The sequence below is a fragment of the Pongo pygmaeus genome, chromosome 6 (genome assembly GCF_028885625.2).
Source record: "Pongo pygmaeus isolate AG05252 chromosome 6, NHGRI_mPonPyg2-v2.0_pri, whole genome shotgun sequence".
NCBI classification, from domain to species: domain Eukaryota; kingdom Metazoa; phylum Chordata; class Mammalia; order Primates; family Hominidae; genus Pongo; species Pongo pygmaeus.
In genome coordinates this window covers 49,287,684-49,307,258 of record NC_072379.2, presented here as the reverse complement: position 1 = coordinate 49,307,258, position 19,575 = coordinate 49,287,684, and the positions used below count along the sequence as shown (strand labels likewise).

Sequence of the window (19,575 nt, the reverse complement as noted above, 5' to 3'; positions counted from 1 at the left end):
GAAATCCAGCCTGGCAACAGAGCAAGACTCCATCTCAAAAAAAAATTGAGTTGGGCGTAGTGGTTCACACCTATAATCCAGCAATTTGAGAGGCCAAGGTGGGCAGCTCACTTAAGGTCAGGAGTTCGAGATCAGCCTGGGCAACATGGTGAAGCTCCATCTCTACAAAAACTACAAAAATTAGCCAGGCATGGTGGTGCATTCCTGTAATCCCAGCTACTCAGAAGGCTAAGGTGGGAGGATAGCTTGAGCCTGGGAGAGGCAGAGGTTGCAGTGAGCCAAGATTGCACCACCACACTCCAGCCTGGGTGACAGAACGAGACTCTGTCTCAAAAAAAAAAAAATACGTGTGTGTGTATATATATATATATATACACACACATCATATATATATAAATATACATATCATATATATTTATATATATGATATGTATATTTATATATAGATACATATGTTTATATATGATATATATTTATAGATACATATATTTTTTATATGATATATAATTTATATATAGATACATATATTATATATATAGGAGATATATATTTTTTTTTTAAAGAGTGGAAAGAAAAAGTTCATGAAATCAAAATACAAAACAAAACATTGCAGATGTGTGCTCAGACCCAAAAATGGAATTTTTGTGAGGGATCTGAAGAATTCAACCTGATAATTACCCCTTCGCTGGGTTTGTATTACCTTGTAAAGTAAAAAATGCTGAGGACCTTGTGAGTACTTTGACCACTTCCCCCCTGGATTCTTGGTGAGAGGGGAGGCTCAAAGAGGCCAAGCTGACTCAAAACCCCTGTACCAGGTGGGGCTATGATGCCCAACTCGCACAGTGATTGTATCCAACCAAGGCCCCCTGGCTCTCTATGATCTGCCTAATATTTTCCCAGAACTCTCCTTTAAGATGGAGGTAATTTTTTCTAACATGTAAAGTGAATAAGAACAAAAAGCCATTATATAAGCAGGGATGGAGAGAAGGCAGCACAGAGCGGTCACCCCTCGGGTTAAGGATGTGCTCTGCCAGGGGTTATCAGAGAGTGACACGGAGGCTGAAGTCACCACTCGGGGGGCTCCCTGCAGGAGCTTAGAGGCACAGCCTCCTTGGTAACCGGCAGCCTTCCACAGCACACTCATACTCAGCACTAAAAATAAGGCAGCACTATCTATACAGTGTGAGTCACTAGGAAACGGCGAAAATAGGACTGCACCGATGGCCTGCTACGGGAAGAGTATCAATTGTGTTTCCCAGCTCTTACAAACAAATCAGAGTCCCTGCGTGATGGGCCATCCTCTTTCCAGTTTTCTCTTATCACCATTTTCTCTCCTGCTGGCAGATGAGCACACACATGCACACACACTTGTGCACACACACGTACACAGATGTACATACACATAAACATGTGACTCTAGTACACACTTAGAGAAGAACCCACTGTAGGCTTCAGCAAATGATCTCACCCAGTGCTGCCTCAGCAACTTGTCCCTCTAAATACATCTCATCCAGAATGCTCTGGAAAGCCCTGGCTCTCCTGGAGAAATTCTCCAGAACAAGCACGGAACTTGACACATGAAGACGGGAGTCCCAGGTGTCACACACTCGATGTATGTCCTGGCCAGTTTATTCTCTGCTCTATAGTTTCCCAGCTCCCCTTCCATTAAAATAGGCTAACAAAACACTTGCCAGGTTACTGTAAATCTCAAGCAAATGTTAACTTGTGCTAGGTATTTGTATTTCCATTGGCCTTCTGGCTATCTCCAGCTGAAAAGTCCTGACAGTAATTCAAATGTCCTTTATCCTAAATGGAACAAGCCAGCCCCTTCCCAAAGCTGCGTCTCCTATCTGCAGAAAGAGCAACCCAGCTTCCCGGCCACACAAGCTGTGCAACACTCCCCATATCTGATCTGTTACCAAGCCCTGTGCTCCACACCTTTTCTTTCACATTTGTTTTCTCCCTTTCTATTCCCCTTCTATTTCTACTTTCGGCCAATATCACCTCCAGCCTCTTCCAACTTCCTGCTATCTTTTTACCACCACCAAAGTGAAATCCTCAGCTTTAACTGCATTATTTCCTAACTCACAAATTATCAAATATCAACCAAACACCACAGCACATAATATTTTATGGCCCAGCCTCAAAGGAGCAGAAATTGAAGGAATCTTCACATTCTTCCACTTTCCACTCCTTGTTGGTCACCCACGCTCCTCCTCCTCCACAGCTCACTCATGTCCAAATGCTCCCCATTCTTTAAGGTTCATCTTCAGCATCTTCTCCACTGTAAAATCTCATGGAGTCCTCAAACAAATTCTCCTTATCCGTTTTTGGAATTTCAGAAACACTTTATAGTCTATTTGTATAATTCTCATAGCATATATCAACTTCTACCTATAAGTAAAGGTGTCTCCTTTCTTGAATGGTAGAATCTTTAATTGATCTATTCATTCATTCATTCAACACACACTTACCATATGCCTATCCAGTGGCAGGAACTGTGCTGGGTGCAAGAGATGCAAAGGTGTGCTAAGTAGACAAGGTCCTATCCCTCTGGTGGGACATCAGGCTAGTAAGAAAGTACAAACTACGTGCTGAAACGGGGGTAGGACCTGGACTGACCTGGACTGGGAGAGCTCCCAGCAGGCTCCCCTTGTCTAGTCTAACAATACAACACACTCAGTTCTGAACCGAGAATTGTAGAGGAGAGGGGATGAGAGTGCCAGGAGAGAGAACAGCACACATGAGGTCCAGAGTGATAAGGAGTTCACTCAACAATCAATTCCATGAAGGCCTTGGCTTCTCCCTGATTCATCTTTGTGACTAGAGGCCTGTCCGCACACTGCCTTAAGTATCATAAATGCTCATAAATGTTGGTTGCATGAACAAATGCATCAACACATTAGTCTCTTATTTTTAGTCTAGATTAAACTCCAACATGACCCTATTCCATGGCATGATCCATTACTGTCAAGGTGCTCTACAGGTGACCGATGGGATGCCATTCTACAGTGAGCCACTCAGATAGATGGAAGAAATCCACAGGCCCGTGTCCCACACCTTGGATGCCTGTTTGGATGCCCAGCCATGACCAGCTGCCTGGAGGCGGGGCTCCCTACACTGAGCAGCAGTTGCAGGAATCTGTGATGCTTTCCCAAAGTGAGGAAGAACTGCACCTCCTCCCAGAGCTTTCCTCTCTGAAAAAGCTGGCGTGGCTCTTCTCCTAACAGACCTGGTCCCAGACGGACCATCTCCAGTAGATGCCCCTGAACTTTAAAAGCTGTACTGCAGAGGCCTCCCTCTTCCTGGTCTCCATTTTCCAGCCCTTTCCCTTTGCCCTAATGCTCATAAGTGACAGGGAAGGCTGCAGTGGGAATGAGGGAGAACCCTTCGAGAAACAAGGAAAAGCTTTAGTATATGACATCACAGATAAATATATAAAAGGGCTGGGGGGATGGAGAGAACCAAATTCAAATCTGCTAACTTCAGGCTCCATCTATGAACAACAGAAGGCAAAAAGTGAAGGCTGACTTCTGGGTTATCATGAAGCAGGAAGATGAGCACTCAGGACCTGTCATGAAAATACTTGCTTTCCTTCACTGCTTTGCCCTGGCTATGAAGCAAGGTCATCAACAAATGAACAACATCAAGAAAGCAGGCAGAGGCTCAATAAGCTGAGAATGGAGACAAGGCCTCCTGGATTTACCTGAATTGAATGTAAAGAGAGACTGAGACCTTGTAGAAAGCATGTTTCCTTTTCCTTAAATAGCAAGACAGCACAGCCTCGAGGCTGAGGTGGGGGAGGACTGGCATCAGGGTGAAAGGGGCCAAACACTGGCCCTGCCACTTGCTGGCTGTGAGCATTTGGGAAGGATTTACAGCATCCCTGGAAAACTGGAAGCACGATTTTGCTTTCTACCCTCAGATAGAAACGTGGCCTTGCTCCTGCTGGGTTTAGCTTGAGATCCAGGAAGGACAATGCTCTGTGCATGCTCCCTTAAGAAGAAGCAAGTGGATGGTTGGTGTGTGGTCTTCATCAGTGGGAATACCATCCTGAGTCTGGAAAGGCCACAGTGAGACAAGCATTTGGTGGCTTTCTCAAGGACTCCAAGGGAGTAGGGGGTGTCCTTGGCATGGGAGGCTAGAAATAAAGCTTCACTAAGATCTGCTACTTTCGTCTATTTCACTGCCTTGCTCCCGGGAGTGTCTGAACCTGGGACTAAACAACTTGAAAACAAAAATTAAGTCTGCATATGTCTCCTTGTCCTGCTGAAACACTGCAGCTATTGTGGGCAGGTTTCAAATCTTCTGAAACTGTAAGCCTCTTTTTATTCATCTGTAAAATAGACATAACAATCTTTGTGTCTTGTGTCTTGTGGAGACAGAATGAGATACTGCATATGGGAACTTTCTGGCTCAGGTCCCAAAGAGTCCCCTAGACGCTACTGCTGCTGGGTGTGGCCACTGCAGCTATTTTCTGCAGCTACTTACTGGGATAAGACCAGTGGAAACCCTAGCAGGCAACCTAAAAATGATAATTCTCAGCAGTCTAGCCAGTTTGGTAATGTAAACATTTAAAGAAGAGGGACAGGAATAACAAGAAAGCAAAGGGTTAATAAATACCCCTTACCCTTTTAACCATGTTGTCCCAAGCACCATCTCGGGAATGTGCACCACTTCTCATTGGAAAGTTTGTAGGTTTGCAGAGTTCATGGAAGATTCTTCCTGCTCCTCTTTCTCTCGTCTTCAGAATGAACAAGTGCAGGAAGTATGCAGAGATGCCCGCACAGGGCCAGTTCTTATGTAACCATGTGATTCTCAAATTGGTTCTTGTCCCTTCCCATTGGAAAGGTTTTGACAGTCTTCCTACACATACAAAATGCCATCCCCAGAATTAGAATCCCACGCCATGAAGCCGGCTCCCAGCATAAAAATTACTTCCTGGCAGACGTGAAACAGACATGTCCGAGTCTGGACGTCGTGCTCACACCTCCTCTCCCAAGGTCACATCACACTGAATTCAGAGGTAGGAAGGGCACTGTGACAAATAGTCACCACTTGAAAAAATGGAAAAACAAAATAAAAAGTATCACAACAGCACACTGTCTCAGGAGAAAGGATAAAGATAGAAGGCATGCTAGCTTTGCATGGAGCTGTTTGATGCTCATCAAAAGCAGGTCAATGGGAAGCAGGTAACTGGATCACAGGACTCTTAACTGGTCATTCCTTCCCTCTCTTGCCTGCACCCCAGAATAACCAGCATGATTCTCAGGGGTGCTTTGATATGATCCTACTAGAGGCAAAATCACGAGTACAGGCACCTATAGAAAATCATCGGAAGAAGAGGTGCTGGATGCCTATAACTACCCATCCCAGGTACCAGGACCCCATCACCACTCAGCCCTGCCAGACTCTGGTGGTCCTCTGTCCTAGCACTGCCCAGCCTAGGTCCAAGGCACTCTCCAAAGAGTACTGTGGATGGAGTCATCCAGTTGAAAAATGCTTCCTGTCGTGGACAGTAACATTGATTTAATATATGTTGTGGTTTTTAGTCTTACCTGCTTTTGAAAATCTGCACAAGAGCAGGTACCATAAGGACATCCTCGGCCATGTGCCTACATGCTAATTCCTGAGTAGCAAAAATGCAGAGCAAAATATCCACCGCTTCCTTCACTAAAGAGGCTCTTTGAGGGGTATAAAAGTCCTGCACTGCTAAGCAGTCTCATGAAAATTCTCTAGAATTCATGGACTTTGGGATATGCCACTCCTCAGGATTAACTGTTTTTGAAGCCACATATTTCTACTCTCAGACCCAGCTGGTTATAGTCAAATGAAGAATGTCCCCAGTCATCTGGGTTACTGTAAATGCATTCTGCAGACTCATTTCCACCATCAGATCCAAATGACAATCATCAATTGTAAAAATTTACTAAAACTGGCTACATGCCAAGGCTTCTCAGAACTTAACATCAATTAACTCATTAATGTCCATAACAAGCCTGGGTGGGAGATACTACTATATCCAACTTACTAATGAGGCAAGAAACACTTAGGTAAATTGTTCAAGGTCACACAGCTAATGAGCAATGAAGCTGGGATGCAAAACCAGGCAGTCTGGCACCAAAGGCTGCACTCATAAAAGCTATGTTTTATTAGCCTCAAACAGAATTGACTTGCTTATACATTACGAGACCCTGATGTTTCTTTGCCCTTGGTTCCCTGTGTGTCACCCTTGCACCTGCTGGATGGTGCCCTTTTGCTCCAAAGCCCCATGTGCAAAGAAAGGATGCCAAGGAAGTTTGCACAACACACTCAGAGACGAAGGACTGACACTGTTTAATATGTTGCCTCTCCTTCTGCCACAGCCAGGGGACAGAGTTATTGGAGATTTTGAGCTAAAAGGGGGAAGGAGGAAGATTCTGGCTGGAAAAGCATTTTTCTGAACCTGCTAAACTTACCCCACTTAGAAGAGTCCCCACTAAGTCCTCCACTTCATGAATACATCAGAGCTGCTCTTTATTGAAGTGCCATCAGCCTGCGGAGTTTCTCACACACATGCCTTTGATAGGCGCGCCCCCTAGTGACCAGAGAACAGATTCAACCCTAACCGCCCACAAATGTCCCTCCTAAGGCACAGCAATGCGTGCTAAATAGGAAAGGAGTTTGGAAAAACAGGAGTGGAAGAAACCTGTCTCTTCACCTGGTGTTCAATAACCATCCCTGAGAAATTGTGTCTGGAGTTAAAGTTAATTACCGTAAAAAGTAAGAACGAAGGTTAAGTATTATCATGGCAATGAATCATAGGTCATTTGTTTTTAAAAGCTTTCCCTTAAAATAGTTCCTCTAAAAATATGAAAATGGGCTGAACATGGTGGCCCACACCTGTAATCCCAGCATTTTGGGAGGCTGAGGCGGGAGGATCGCTTGAGCCCTGGAAGGTGGAGGTTGCAGTGAGCCATGATGATGCCACTGCACTCCAGCCTGGGCAAAAGAACAAGACCCTGTCTCAGAACAAAACAAAGTTTTAAAAGTACAATTATTCATGCATCCCCTTTTCAGAAGGAGTCCACAGGTCATGGGTGCTTCTAAAATTAGATTATTCCCAGCAATAAGTACTCCTCCTTGCTCCCTCCCCATGCCGGAGTAGGAAGAAGGGAGTGACATATCACATACGAAAGTCACCAAACAGATGGAAATGGTGGCAACAGCACATACCCTGCAGCAAGAGCAAAACACGGGCCAACTCTTCACCTGAGACAGTGACAGAGAGCTTGTGTTAGGACTGCCCTTAGGGGCCCCACTGCACCAGTTTGGATGTCCTTTCTCAATGCAGCTGACAGCAAAGGTGGGTCACAGAAGAAAGATCTGCAAGTGTTCTAAGCGGGTTGATCTCTCTGCACCCCTAGGAAGTATGATGATGCTACACTGAAGTGGAAATGGCCCCACGAGACCTTGAGTTATCTGAGAAGAGCACACTGTGCAGACGCCCTGCCCCATGACTTAATGTGCTTGGTTTGCTTGGTTCAATGACAGGAAATAAATCTGATCTTCTTCAGTTTTTCAAGAGAGCTTTCCAAAGCTAACTTTTTCCTTCCTACATGTGCAGCTACAACTTGTTTTTTATCCCCCCACAGAGAGACAGGGTCTCGCTCTGTTGCCCAGGCTGGAATTCAGTGATGTAATCATAGCTTGCTGCCGCCTTGACCTTCTGGGCTCAAGGGATCCTCCTGCCTCAGCCTCCCAAGCAGCTGGGACTACAGACGCATGCCACCAGGCCAAGCTAATTAAATTTTTTTTTTTTTTTTTTTTGTAGAGACAGTGTGACTTTATTGCCCAGGCTAGTCTTGAACTCCTGGCCTCAAGTGATCCTCTATCCTCTGCCTCCCAAACTGCTGGAATTACAGGAGAGAGCCACTGTGCCCAACTAGCAGCTACAACTTTAAGACAACTACGGTTTCTGCATGTAAAATTAAACATGAAGACAGTGCATGCCATTCTCTCTGTCATTTGACCAAAAGCATCCAAGAAAGACAGCACAGAGGCAACCCTGAACATGTACAGGCAGGGTGCTGGCAATCCTCTCTTCACCTGTGATGAATGAGCCACCTGAAAAGGATGCCCACCTGCCAATCAGTGAAGTGTGCAACAAAACTCCCTGACAGTTTTTGCTTGACCCATCAGCAGCCTCATAGGCCACCCGCTTTCACTTCTCTTCCCTTTTAAAATTCCCCTTTATGGCCAGGCGCCATGGCTCACATCTGTAATCCCAGCACCTTGGGAGGCCAAGGCAGGTGGGTCGCTTGAGCTCAAGAGTTTGAGACCAGCCTGGGCAACATGGTGAAATGCTGTCTCTACCAAAAATACTAAAAAATAGCTGGGCCTGGTGGTGAGTGCCTGTGGTCCTGAGGTGGGAGGATAGCTGGAGCCTGGGAGGCAGTTGAGCCAAGATCGCACCACTGCACTCCAGCCTGGGTGACAAAGTGAGACCCTGTCTCAATAAAAAAAATAAAAAATAAAAATAAATTCCCCTTAATCTTTTTAGGAGTGAGGAAAGAAAAGTTAGAGATAAAAAGAAAAGAATGCTCAAGAGGCTCGAACGCTCCCTACCATTAAAACAGAAATCTCAACAGTACTTTTGAACATACAGCTCCAGAAGTGGCTACTGTTTAAAAAATTGAAAAATGATTCTAAAAGACTCTATTTACCTGAGAACCACATCAAGACTCAGATCAAACTTCCCCAGACAGCTTTGTATAACTCCCCACAAATGCTGGTTCACTTTAACTCCCTTTACTACCCTACCCTCTTCACGTTATTACTGTCACATATTCTAATAATGTGACAGTACTTTCAACCCCCAAATACATTATTACTGTTTTTACAGCCAACATTCAGAGACTTTCCATTTCCAGTGCATTCCATGTTAAAGCAGAAAGCAAAAATTACTTGTATAGGTTGTTTGCCCACTTAAAATACTTTCATGACAGAGTAAGGAAAAATAACTGGGAATGAGAGTTGGGAGACTCAGGCTCTGGGAAAAAGCCCATCTGCCATGAACATCGGGAAAATCCCATCATAAGGGAGCCAGTTCCACATCCAAGAATGCTTCTAGTTCCTGCCGGGCCCTGATGAAAGCTTTAGAGCCCTCTAAGGAGACCCCAAGAACCCCTGTCTTGGCCTTTAAACTTTAAACAACTTCAAACCTTTCAGGCTTATAAGCAGGGTTGCAACCTAACAGAATGTCCCAGCAGCTGGTCAGCCAGAGTTCAGGGGGCTGGCTGAGAGCCAATGGCTGTGTGTTTGCGCCACCTGGTGGCTATTTCTGCTCTGGTTCACTAAGGAATTTCCCGACTTGCTGAGGCCAGGGATGCCTCAGAAGTTATTAGAACTAAGGTCTGCAGCATTTCAGATAGGAAAAGAGAGTGTCCGATCTGATCAAAGTGTCAAGGAGGCAGACAGTGTAAGATCTGGTCCCTGAGGAACAGGCACATCTCTGTGAGTTCATGCAGCCTGAACCATCCCGGGTAATCCCTTTACCCATGTCCCCAAGGATCCTTCAGGTGAAAGGGGCTGACTGGGTCTGGAGGACTGGCTAGGACTGGCAGAGCTTCCCTGCAGAGCACCCTGGGACCTCCTGAATTCTATATAGCTATAACTGTACAAGATTTCAGTAAATGTGTGTTTTTAAATATATTGTCATTTTACTTTTAGGCTTATGGGTTATCTCTAAAATGTATTTGAAAGCAAAGTGCTTGTTTCAGAATACTATCCCAGTTATTAATATGGGATATAGGGAAAAGTGATTCGATTGACAAAAACCTGCATTATCTTGTGCTTTCCAGAGATGCCCTGTTGCAAAAAGAGAATACCACAAAAATTAAGTGAATGTCAAAATTTAATTTCTCCAATTCCCACAAATGTATTCTAGATTCTTACTAATGCTGTCCTTGTACTTCAAGAGACTGTACCACATTCTTAGTGACGAAAGCCTATGATAAAGTCACACTGGGATAGGTGCTGAAATATAAGGCAAGTCCACCATAGACTGGCTTCTCTTCACCTAGAATGATTTTTCTGAGAATTCACCAGGTTTCGGGGATGCGGTATTTTGGTATGGCAGCCATTTCAAGGCAGTTTCTGGCTGTAAAATAAATGAATTGAATCATAGTAAGTTATAATACTTCCCCTGTGAATTCCAACATGGTACTGAGCATTACTGAATGATCTGCAGAAATTATTTAGCTTTTCCTTCTTACTGTAATTTATACTTCCCTCAGGTGGCCATTTTTCCCCATCAGAGACAGAATATTGGGGCCAGGCCATAGTGCAGGAAAAAAATGAGCCACCTCTTTTTCAGGGTTTGTGAGTCAACTTGGTCCCAATGGCTTAGGATGCATTTCAAGGGTGAGCCTGTTGATACCTCAGGGTTTTCTATCTGAAAGACAAAACCGCCCGCGGTTTTGGTTTGTTTCTCCCCCTGCCCAAGAACCCACAACTGTCCCTGGATCCTGCTGATCGGAATAGTTGCGCTCACCAACGCAGCAGCAGAAACAACCCCTGCCCAAGAACCCACAACAGTCCCTGGACCCTGCTGATCGGAATAGTTGCACTCACCGACGCAGCAGCATAAACACTAGTTTTCCTCCCAGACCACAAGGAGGACCAAGAAGGTCGGATTTAGTGGCCTTTACTGACACATTCTCAAAAACCTGGACTCTTGCCTGTCCTCCTAGACCACAAAGAGGACTGAGCAAAATCGCATTTAATGGCCCTTACCGACACATTCTCAAAAAACTGTTAGAGTCTTAAGCATTCTCCCGTTAGTATTGGGACCTTACCCGTGTCTTATAAATATGTTATGCCCAAAAAATGAAGTGGAGGGCCGTACCCTGAGGGAGGGAAGGAATCTCCAGAGTTGGAAGAGTGATGCCTTTTGTCCTCACTTATATGAATAGGAAGGATACAATTTCTGAGGCTCCCCATATCCTAGCTTCAGGAATAGCTTTTGTTAGGCCTGCTTGTCTGAGGAGGGATCCTAAAATTCCAGATAGTCCCCCTACAATGGGGCTTTGGGCAAAAATTCTATCTTTCTGATTGGTGAGCCTGGGCGCCTAAAGAAGGTAACAGAGTCCTGGAGTTTATACTAGAAATAATTCTTATAGGAGAAACTAGAAAAGCACCAGAGACAGGGAGTGGTTTTTCAGAAGTGGGATTAGCCTCGGAGAAGAGAGGTGAGAGGAAGTTTGTCTGGCAGGCGTTAGGACCTAGAGGGCAAGGATCAGAATAGATAGGATAGATGGGCGAGTCTTGCTTGGATGACATGCCTTTGACAGTTCTGCTCATGGCTGCCGGGTCAACCAACTTGTTGTTGGGACCCCAGAGCTGAATGGCTTTCCTCTCTGTCGACCCTCGGCTCAGCCCAGAAGTACAGGAAAAGTGGAAGCTGGTTCCAGGCAAACCAACGCTCCCAACTCCGAAGAGTCAGGGATTGTTAGAGAGCCCTTTCCCAGAAAGCCTGACACATGTGTCTTTAGTCTGGCAGCCACGCTAGTCGCTTTTAACTGGCCAACAGGTGCCTGGTATTTAGCCCCCAAATTCTGAGGAAAAATAGGACAGAATAGCAAGTAAAAGGGGTCCGATGGTACTCACCACTTGGCAATAGGCGTTAGTCTCACCTTGGCGATAGGCAATGGTCCCATCTGGGTTGCCAAAATGTGTCCAGAATTGGTGGGTTCTTGGTCTTGCTGACTTCAAGAATGAAGCCGCGGACCCTCACAGTGAGTGTTACAGTTCTTAAAGATGGTGTGTCCGGAGTTTGTTCCTTCTGATGTTCGGACATGTCCAGAGTTTCTTCCTTCTGGTGGGTTCGTGGTCTTGCTGACTTCAAGAGTGAAGCTGCAGACCTTCGCTGTGAGTGTTACAGTTCATAAAGGTGGCACATCCGGAGTTGTTCCTTCCTCCTGGTGGGTTCGTGGTCTCGCTGACTTCAGGAATGAAGCTGCAGACCTTCGCGGTGAGTGTTACAGCTCATAAAGGCAGCATGGACCCAAAGAGTGAGCAGCAGCAAGATTTATTGCAAAGAGCAAAAGAACAAAGCTTCCACAGCATGGAAGGGGACCCAAAGCGGTTGCCACTGCTGGCTCCGGTGGCCTGCTTTTTTTCCCTTATTTGGCACTACCCACATCCTGCTGATTGGTCCATTTTAAAGAGAGCTCATTGGTCCATTTTACAGAGTGCTGATTGGTCTGTTTTGACAGCATGCTGACTGGTGCGTTTACAAACCTTTAGCTAGACACAGAGCACTGATTGGTGCATTTACAATCCGTTAGCTAGACAGAAAAGTTCTCCAAGTCCCCTACTGGATTAGCTAGACACAGAGCGCTGATTGGTGTGTCTACAAACCTTTAGCTAGACACAGAGTGCTGATTGGTGCGTTTACAATCCTATAGCTAGACAGAAAAGTTCTCCAAGTCCCCTACCCGATTAGCTAGACACAGAGAGCTGATTGGTGCATTTACAAACCTTTAGCTAGACACAGAGCGCTGATTGGTGCGTTTACAATCCTTTAGCTAGACACACAGTTCTCCAAGTCCCCACCCGACCCAGAAGCCCAGCTGGCTTCACCTCTCATTACCATTTAAGAGCAGACTTTCTCTTCCCCAGAGAAACCCTCTGGGATTCTCCTCTCCATAGTTTACTTCTGCCCAAAAGCTCCCTGGGGACTTCCAAGTATAGTAGACTCTTCTTACTTGCAGTAGTTATGTCCTAGAAAGTTGCTGCAAATAAGGTAACAACTACTGAACCATTGCTCCTAGGAACAATATTAAATTGTTTCTGCGAGCCTCTGACCGTAACGCTTTTGCCAACCAGTGAATATATAACCTTCTTTTATGTGTGTTTCTGTTTAAAGACACCCTATTTAGTATATGTTGTTGATTCGTAAACAATGAATGCTCAGCCAACAGTGCTATAACTACTGCCTCAACAAAGTTCAATAAATCCGTATATTTTCGTATTTTTTCTGCGTGGCATGTCACAGCCTTCTTACACTTCAGAACACAAAAACAGCACTTCAGCACTACATTTAAGGGCCATTTGAAACTGAAATTACCATCAGAAAGCAGGAAGCACAAAAATGAGAAAAACGTGGCCTAGATAGACTGGGAAAGGGACACCTGTTTGAAGCATGAGAGCTGAAACAGGAACGCAGGGTGGTGGCTTGGTGTCTTGTCCGACTTCAGCTGGAACATCTGAGTTGGGCAACTCAAATTTTTTGCCACTGTGCATTTTCCAAGAATGATCTAAAAAAGCACGTTGAATATTGATTTGGGCATTAGAAATAAATTTTAGCAAATAGGCAAATTTGCAAATACGGAATCCATGAATAATGAGGACTGACTGTGTATTTAAAGCCCTTTGAATTTAAAATTCTTCTATAACCTTTCCCTCACTCCAAAAGGCAACTCTACTTCCCTCTCTGCAACATAAACATTAGCCATGATAAATGACCTGCAGTTTCCCAAGCACCTAGTGTTCTTTCACCTTTAACTGTTACTTTCACCATGGATTTTCACACTACCCTCCTGGGACAACCTACAACTCTAACATTCCGCTATCACAATCTGTCATGGTGTCATAGAGCACTGGATGCCATTCCAATAATATTAATATCAATCATAACATCATAATAATAGCGTCTAGATTCACAGACTATGTAGCAAGCACTGCTCTGAACAACTTACAAGTATCTACTAATTTAATCTACACAACACACATATTGATAGAGAAAATTATTATCCCTCATTTTAAAGAATAAAAAACAGAGACATGAAAATGTCAAGTACCTTGCCCAAGTCACTCAGCCTGTGAGTGGAAGAGTCAGAAATCGATGTCAGCAACCCAAATCTACAGCCCAAGCTTAAACACAATGTTACTCTCACAATGACTGTTGAAGCCTAGTAGCATTTAGACAAAGATGTTTCCTTCCGTAGTATTAGGATGGGAACAGAGATAGAGAAAGAAAAATATAAATATGCAGTTCATTTCATTCCTTGCCATCTCTATCTGCTGAAAAATTTTATTAAGATGACACCAACCCCTGCATATGTAATTTTGTGTAATTATACTTGTGTTAACTACAGATAATTATCTTCTATCACCCAAGAAGGTAGAAAATCCTCTTAAAAATTTGAACATGAATCTTAATTCTGAAATGTTTTTACCATTACCCATAACCTCTTCCACCTTCACATTTTAGTCATTTTTCCCTCCAAGATGATCCTGAAATATGATGAAATTTTTTTGTAAAATATTTCATGTTAAAACACATTATATTGTTTAGAAACAATTTCTTTTTTCTCTTTTTTTTTAAAAAAAAAAGCTTATTTTCTCTGCAGTCAAGATAAAGGAAAGGAAAACAAAGCAGCTAGAAAAAAAAAAAAAGCCTTGTCTGATTTTAATATCTGCTTTGATTCAGAAGGGGATCAGAAAGATGAACTACAGACATCTCCTTTTTCATGCTTGTCCGGTAGACTGAACAAGGAAAAACTCACAAATAGAGAGGCTACAAATTGGAAATAAACCAGAGACAAATTCTGAAAGGGCTCTAGCCAGGAACACAACACTTTGCAGAGTGTGAAAGCCATGGTGCACAGGTCTTGGCGGCTATAATCAAGAGGGACAACTTTGTATACAGCATTTCCCCTGTTCTCAAAATAAAGTCACCCTAGAGGTGAGAGTCTGCCTTCCATTACTCTCAGGAATCCATGTGCCCTTCCTTAGAAGTTCCACTAAGAATAGCATTATCCCGGCGGGGCACGGTGGCTCACGCCTGTAATCCCAGCACTTTGGGAGGCCAAAGTGGGTGGTTCACCTGAGATCAGAAGTTCGAGAGCAGCCTGGCCAACATGGTGAAACCCCGTCCCTACTAAAAATACAAAAAATTAGCTGGGCGTGGTGGCGCACTCTTGTAGTCCCAGCTATTCAGGATGCTGAGGCAGGAGAATCCTTGAACCTGGGAGATGGAGGTTACAGTGAGCAGAGATTGCGCCACTGCACTCCAGCCTGGGCGACAGAGCGAGACTCTGTCTCAAAAAAAAGATTAGCATTATCCCAGACAACTGTCTCTTCCCTCCAGGGGACCTACAAAGGCCTGTCCATTTTGAAACCAGAGAATCAATAACAGAGATCTTAGAAGATGGCTGGTATGCCTCATGCTTATAATCCCAGCACTTTGAGAGGCTGAGGTGGGTGAATCACCTGAGGTCAGGAGTTTGAGACTAGCCTGGCCAACATGGTGAAACCCATCTCTACTAAAAATACAAAAATTAGCCAGGCGTGGTGGTGGGCACCTGACAAGAGCAAAACTCTACCAAAAACAAACAAACAAACAAACAAGATCTCAGAAGATGAAGCAGCTTTTCTGTGTTATGACTAACCTTACAAACCACTCAGCCACCTAGATTATGACTTTAAAATTATTTTATCAGAAAAACTTGCTCCACTGGGATGTTGTGCTGAGAAAGAATGTGATGCCCATCTGCCTCCTCAAAGGTGTTGTGGTTTATTATCCTTTAATAAACTGTTCTTCTTGCCTTGTTGGAGCAATGGCCACTTTTACCTTGGAAAACTTAAAAGGCTGCAGATGATTTCTATGATGTGTTCTCTCCAAAAGGAAGAAAGGGAAGTAGCACTGGCTGAATGCACCTTGGTTCCAGCTGCTGTGCTAGTCGCTGGTAGACGGTCCTGTGGGGCCCTCCCATAACCTCAAAATGGAAAAGATGCTGCCCAATTTCACAGCTGAGAAAACCCATGCCCAAACGGGTTAAATGACTGAACCACTGGCCCATGGCTCAAAAGGAGGAAAGCTAAAATTAAATCTAGGCCCAGTGAACTCCAAAGCCTTGTCATGTAATGCTTGCTGGGCATTGCCTACTTGGGAGCAGAAACATGAGAAATAGCAGTCTTCATCTTATGAACTGAACTTTTCTTCAAAGTGATCCAAAAGATGATCCAAACCTCAAATTAATCCTTAAAGTTCAGTAAGGAGTTTTAACAGGCAAGATGATTCCTCTTTGGGAAGTACAGAGAGAATTCCGCACGAGACTGCTTACAGCATCTAGAGATTTTGCAGCCAGACCCTGATATCATCAGCCAGCTTTCAGCGTTTTTGCAAGACTGTCTCTAGGTGGTGCAATGACCATGCGGTTCTGTTTACTGAGGCCTGTCTATTTCTGGCTGGCTGGGTATTCAAAAGTGAAAATATCTGCTTGTCAAAAGTTACTGGATCATTCCCAGCATTCAAAATCATTACTAAATAGTCGTTACAACTTCTCAACTCTCTGATGCAAGACTGTGGCCTGGGAGAAGTTGCAGGGGAAGAACTAAAATCAAAAACTAAAAAAGAACCATGAAAAAATAAAGAAAACCAACACTCTCTTATGATTATTCTCTGTTCAGAGTCTTTGCTTTTTCTAGGATGACTTTTCAAGTCCTCATAAGTGCTAAAGGCCTTAAAACCACCTCCAATTAACTTTCAGTTAAAAAAAAAAAAAAACTATTATTCTGTACTGATGAAGCAGAACACTCCCCAGACAGGAAAAACTAAGACAGAGATACACCAAGACTAAACTGTACAAGGAATTAACAAGAATGTTAAGACAGATGGAGCTACATTGAGAAAATTTACTCCGATTTTGGCTCATGGAATACCCTGGTCATCTCATGTAAGAACAGGGTCTGAAAATAAAAAGGAGATGCTTCATAGCACACACCCCCATTCCAGATAGCTCTCACAGGGACCCAGATTCTATAGTAATCCTATTTCCTCCACGTGGTCAGCCCCCAACCTCTCCCTCTCCACAGTCCCTCCATACTGTGCATTCTGGGATCCAATTGCCCTCAAGGAAAACCACTACTGGGACAGAGACACATGCATCCCGGAGGCAGCACATGGAAAGAATTCAGGTTTTGGATTTTCTACATAGCTCAGAAGAAATTTAGGCACTGGCAGGAGGAGGACGATAAAATTGCAGTCACAGGAGCACCCTAGAACCAGGCTCTCCCTCAGGAGAGGAATCAATTAAGAGTATTTTCCAAATGTACATGCCCTGATTCTTCCTTGGTAATTTTGATATGACTTGAGAGTAAGAGAGATTGGGTGATTTCGCAAAGCTTCCCAAGTGACCTCGATATGTCTTGCTTACCACATAAAAGTAAAACTTGGAATTGAGGGTGAGGTAGAAAGTGAGTCCCATCCACCTTCCCTGGACCATCGCTCTGGCAGAGGGGCTCTGCCAGCAAGGTCACTGCCACCCTGGAGCTTTGGTCATCGACACAGAAGTACAGGAGACTCACCCGCTCCACCAGTCATGACATTTTTTGCTAAAATTTTAAAAAATTTATTCAACTTAAAGATAAAATGGAATGCCAAGGTCGAAATATAAAATATGATGATACAAAAATAATTTCAGAATACCTCTGTAAGGCAAGCTGCAAAGCTGAATATTCAGTAAGTATTCTTATTTAAAACATCATATTAAAACTAACACTATAAAAACAATAACTTGACAGATTGTTAGTTTTTTAGGTTTTTAGGTTTTTTTAGTTTAAGAAACACTACTGGAGAGAGTTAAAAAAAATGATCACTGCTGGTTAAAATGGACATGACTTTCTGTGTGTGGAAAGCAATTAGACAGTATCAAAAGCCTTGAAAACATATCTCATATAAAGTACAGTTCCACAAATTTATCCTAATAATGTGATCATGGGTGTGCATACATTCTGGGCTGTAAGATATTAATTATAGACTTATGGTAATTTCAAAGCATTGAATCATTTAGTAAAAGGGCTTGGTTAAATAAATTGTATTACATCTAAATAATGAAAAACAAATCAGTAATGAAACACAGTAATATGAAAACACTTTCAAAGAATATTCCCATGAAAGACAAGGCATCTCAAATAACACATAAAGCATGATACCATTTGTCAAAATATGTATAAATATATTAGTATATATACACAAATATACATTGTGTGTGTATATATATTTGGGTATGTCTGTATATATGTATATGCACGAATATGCATATGTATAAAATATATACACCATATATATATACACACACAGACACACACACATATATATATATATATAGAGCGTATATATTTTTTTCCTAGGAAAGAGTATTTGAAACTATAAAATAATGCCTGGTGATTTCTAATTACCGAAGCCAAAATCTCAGTAATGCCATTTATGATGGGGATTAAAATGGAAATCCAATTTTACACCTGCAGAATGTGATATTAGCTGAAGGTCACTCAGAGACTTCATGGGGAGAAAATCAAGAATATAGTGCAAACAGAAATAAAAACAATGGATTATATTCGGGACAAGCTGTGTTCTGATTTGCAAACTGAAAAAAAAAATCTAGGAGACAACCTATTAGCATTCATAGCAAGAGAGACCTTTTAAGAAAACATAAATTGTGTTTATGTCATCATGATTAAATTTCAGGAGACTTTCAATTTGACTTTGATATAAAATTGATGTATGTAAGTAATCAACTCACTAACCCAATAATAAGATCCATCCCACAGCTGCCATCACTCATTTAAGTCAAACACAAATCTTAAGCATCTTGTGAAGTAGATTTAATGAAGTCGAGATACATTCTCGGCTAACTACTCTCGGTTACACTTAATCAGAACTGAATAAACAAACGCAGTATTAGTCACACTTGTGCAAGTTATTCCATTTCACTGAAGCCAGAAGAGATTTTCATGTGATCCTCTTTAAACCAGCTAAACATCTGGAAATGTGGAAACTATTCTGTAAAGCGCAAGAGGACCACACGCTCGGAAGAGACATCAGTTATGTGGCTGAGGTCAAGCCCAGGGAGGCTGGAGGGAGAGCATATACTGGGGATAGCTTACTTACAATGAAGCCAAGCTTCTTATAATCTCGCGTGTACATGGACTTGCGTTTCTCCATGCTGCCACTGCTGTTATTAGGTTCAGACTCAGCATCAAAAGCAATTCTTCGAAGTTCAAATATGATGTCCCTCTGAGCCTGAAGGAATCAGGGAGTAAAAAGAAAAGAGAGGGGAAAAAGCTGCTTTCATTGTGTGACATTACATATACTCCCGCTTTCCCTGGGGTCTAAATGAATCACTGCATTCAGGCAAAAGAAAAACAGATAAAAGAGAACCAATGTTCTAAGTTAGGGCTTTGCAGACCGCTCTTCCCCCGTCAGTCTCCCTGCTGGTCAGGCCTGGCTGTATTCCACAGTGGTCCTCTTAGCCAAGTAGTCATCTGGAGCACAAATATTGATAGTCCGGTGCAGTCTTAACTGAGAGGCCCAGATATGATGGAAGGGTCGTGATTGGAGAAAGCTAAGCTAGAGAAACTGGGGATACTGTACAGTTGGGAACAAAGTAAGAAGCACCCAAAGTGCCTCACCCCACTAAGTTACTTCATGGAAACAAACACAGGACAAAAAAGAAAGAAAGGGTCAAAGGTGCAAACAACCCAAGTGTCCATCCAAGGGTAAATGGATGAACAAAATGTGGTGTG

At 43.2% G+C, this 19,575-nt stretch overlaps 1 protein-coding gene across 10 annotated transcripts in view; it reads right to left on the bottom strand.

The window, feature by feature from the left end:
* ELMO1 (engulfment and cell motility 1) overlaps positions 1-19,575 on the bottom strand; it is a 595,247-nt gene that overhangs the window by 342,856 nt on the left and 232,816 nt on the right. For all 10 annotated transcript variants that reach the window (XM_054496891.2, XM_063667384.1, XM_063667385.1 and 7 more), the window contains one exon: positions 18,941-19,072. In XM_054496891.2, coding sequence (XP_054352866.1) covers positions 18,941-19,072 — 132 coding nt within the window. The remainder of the gene's footprint in view (positions 1-18,940; positions 19,073-19,575) is intronic.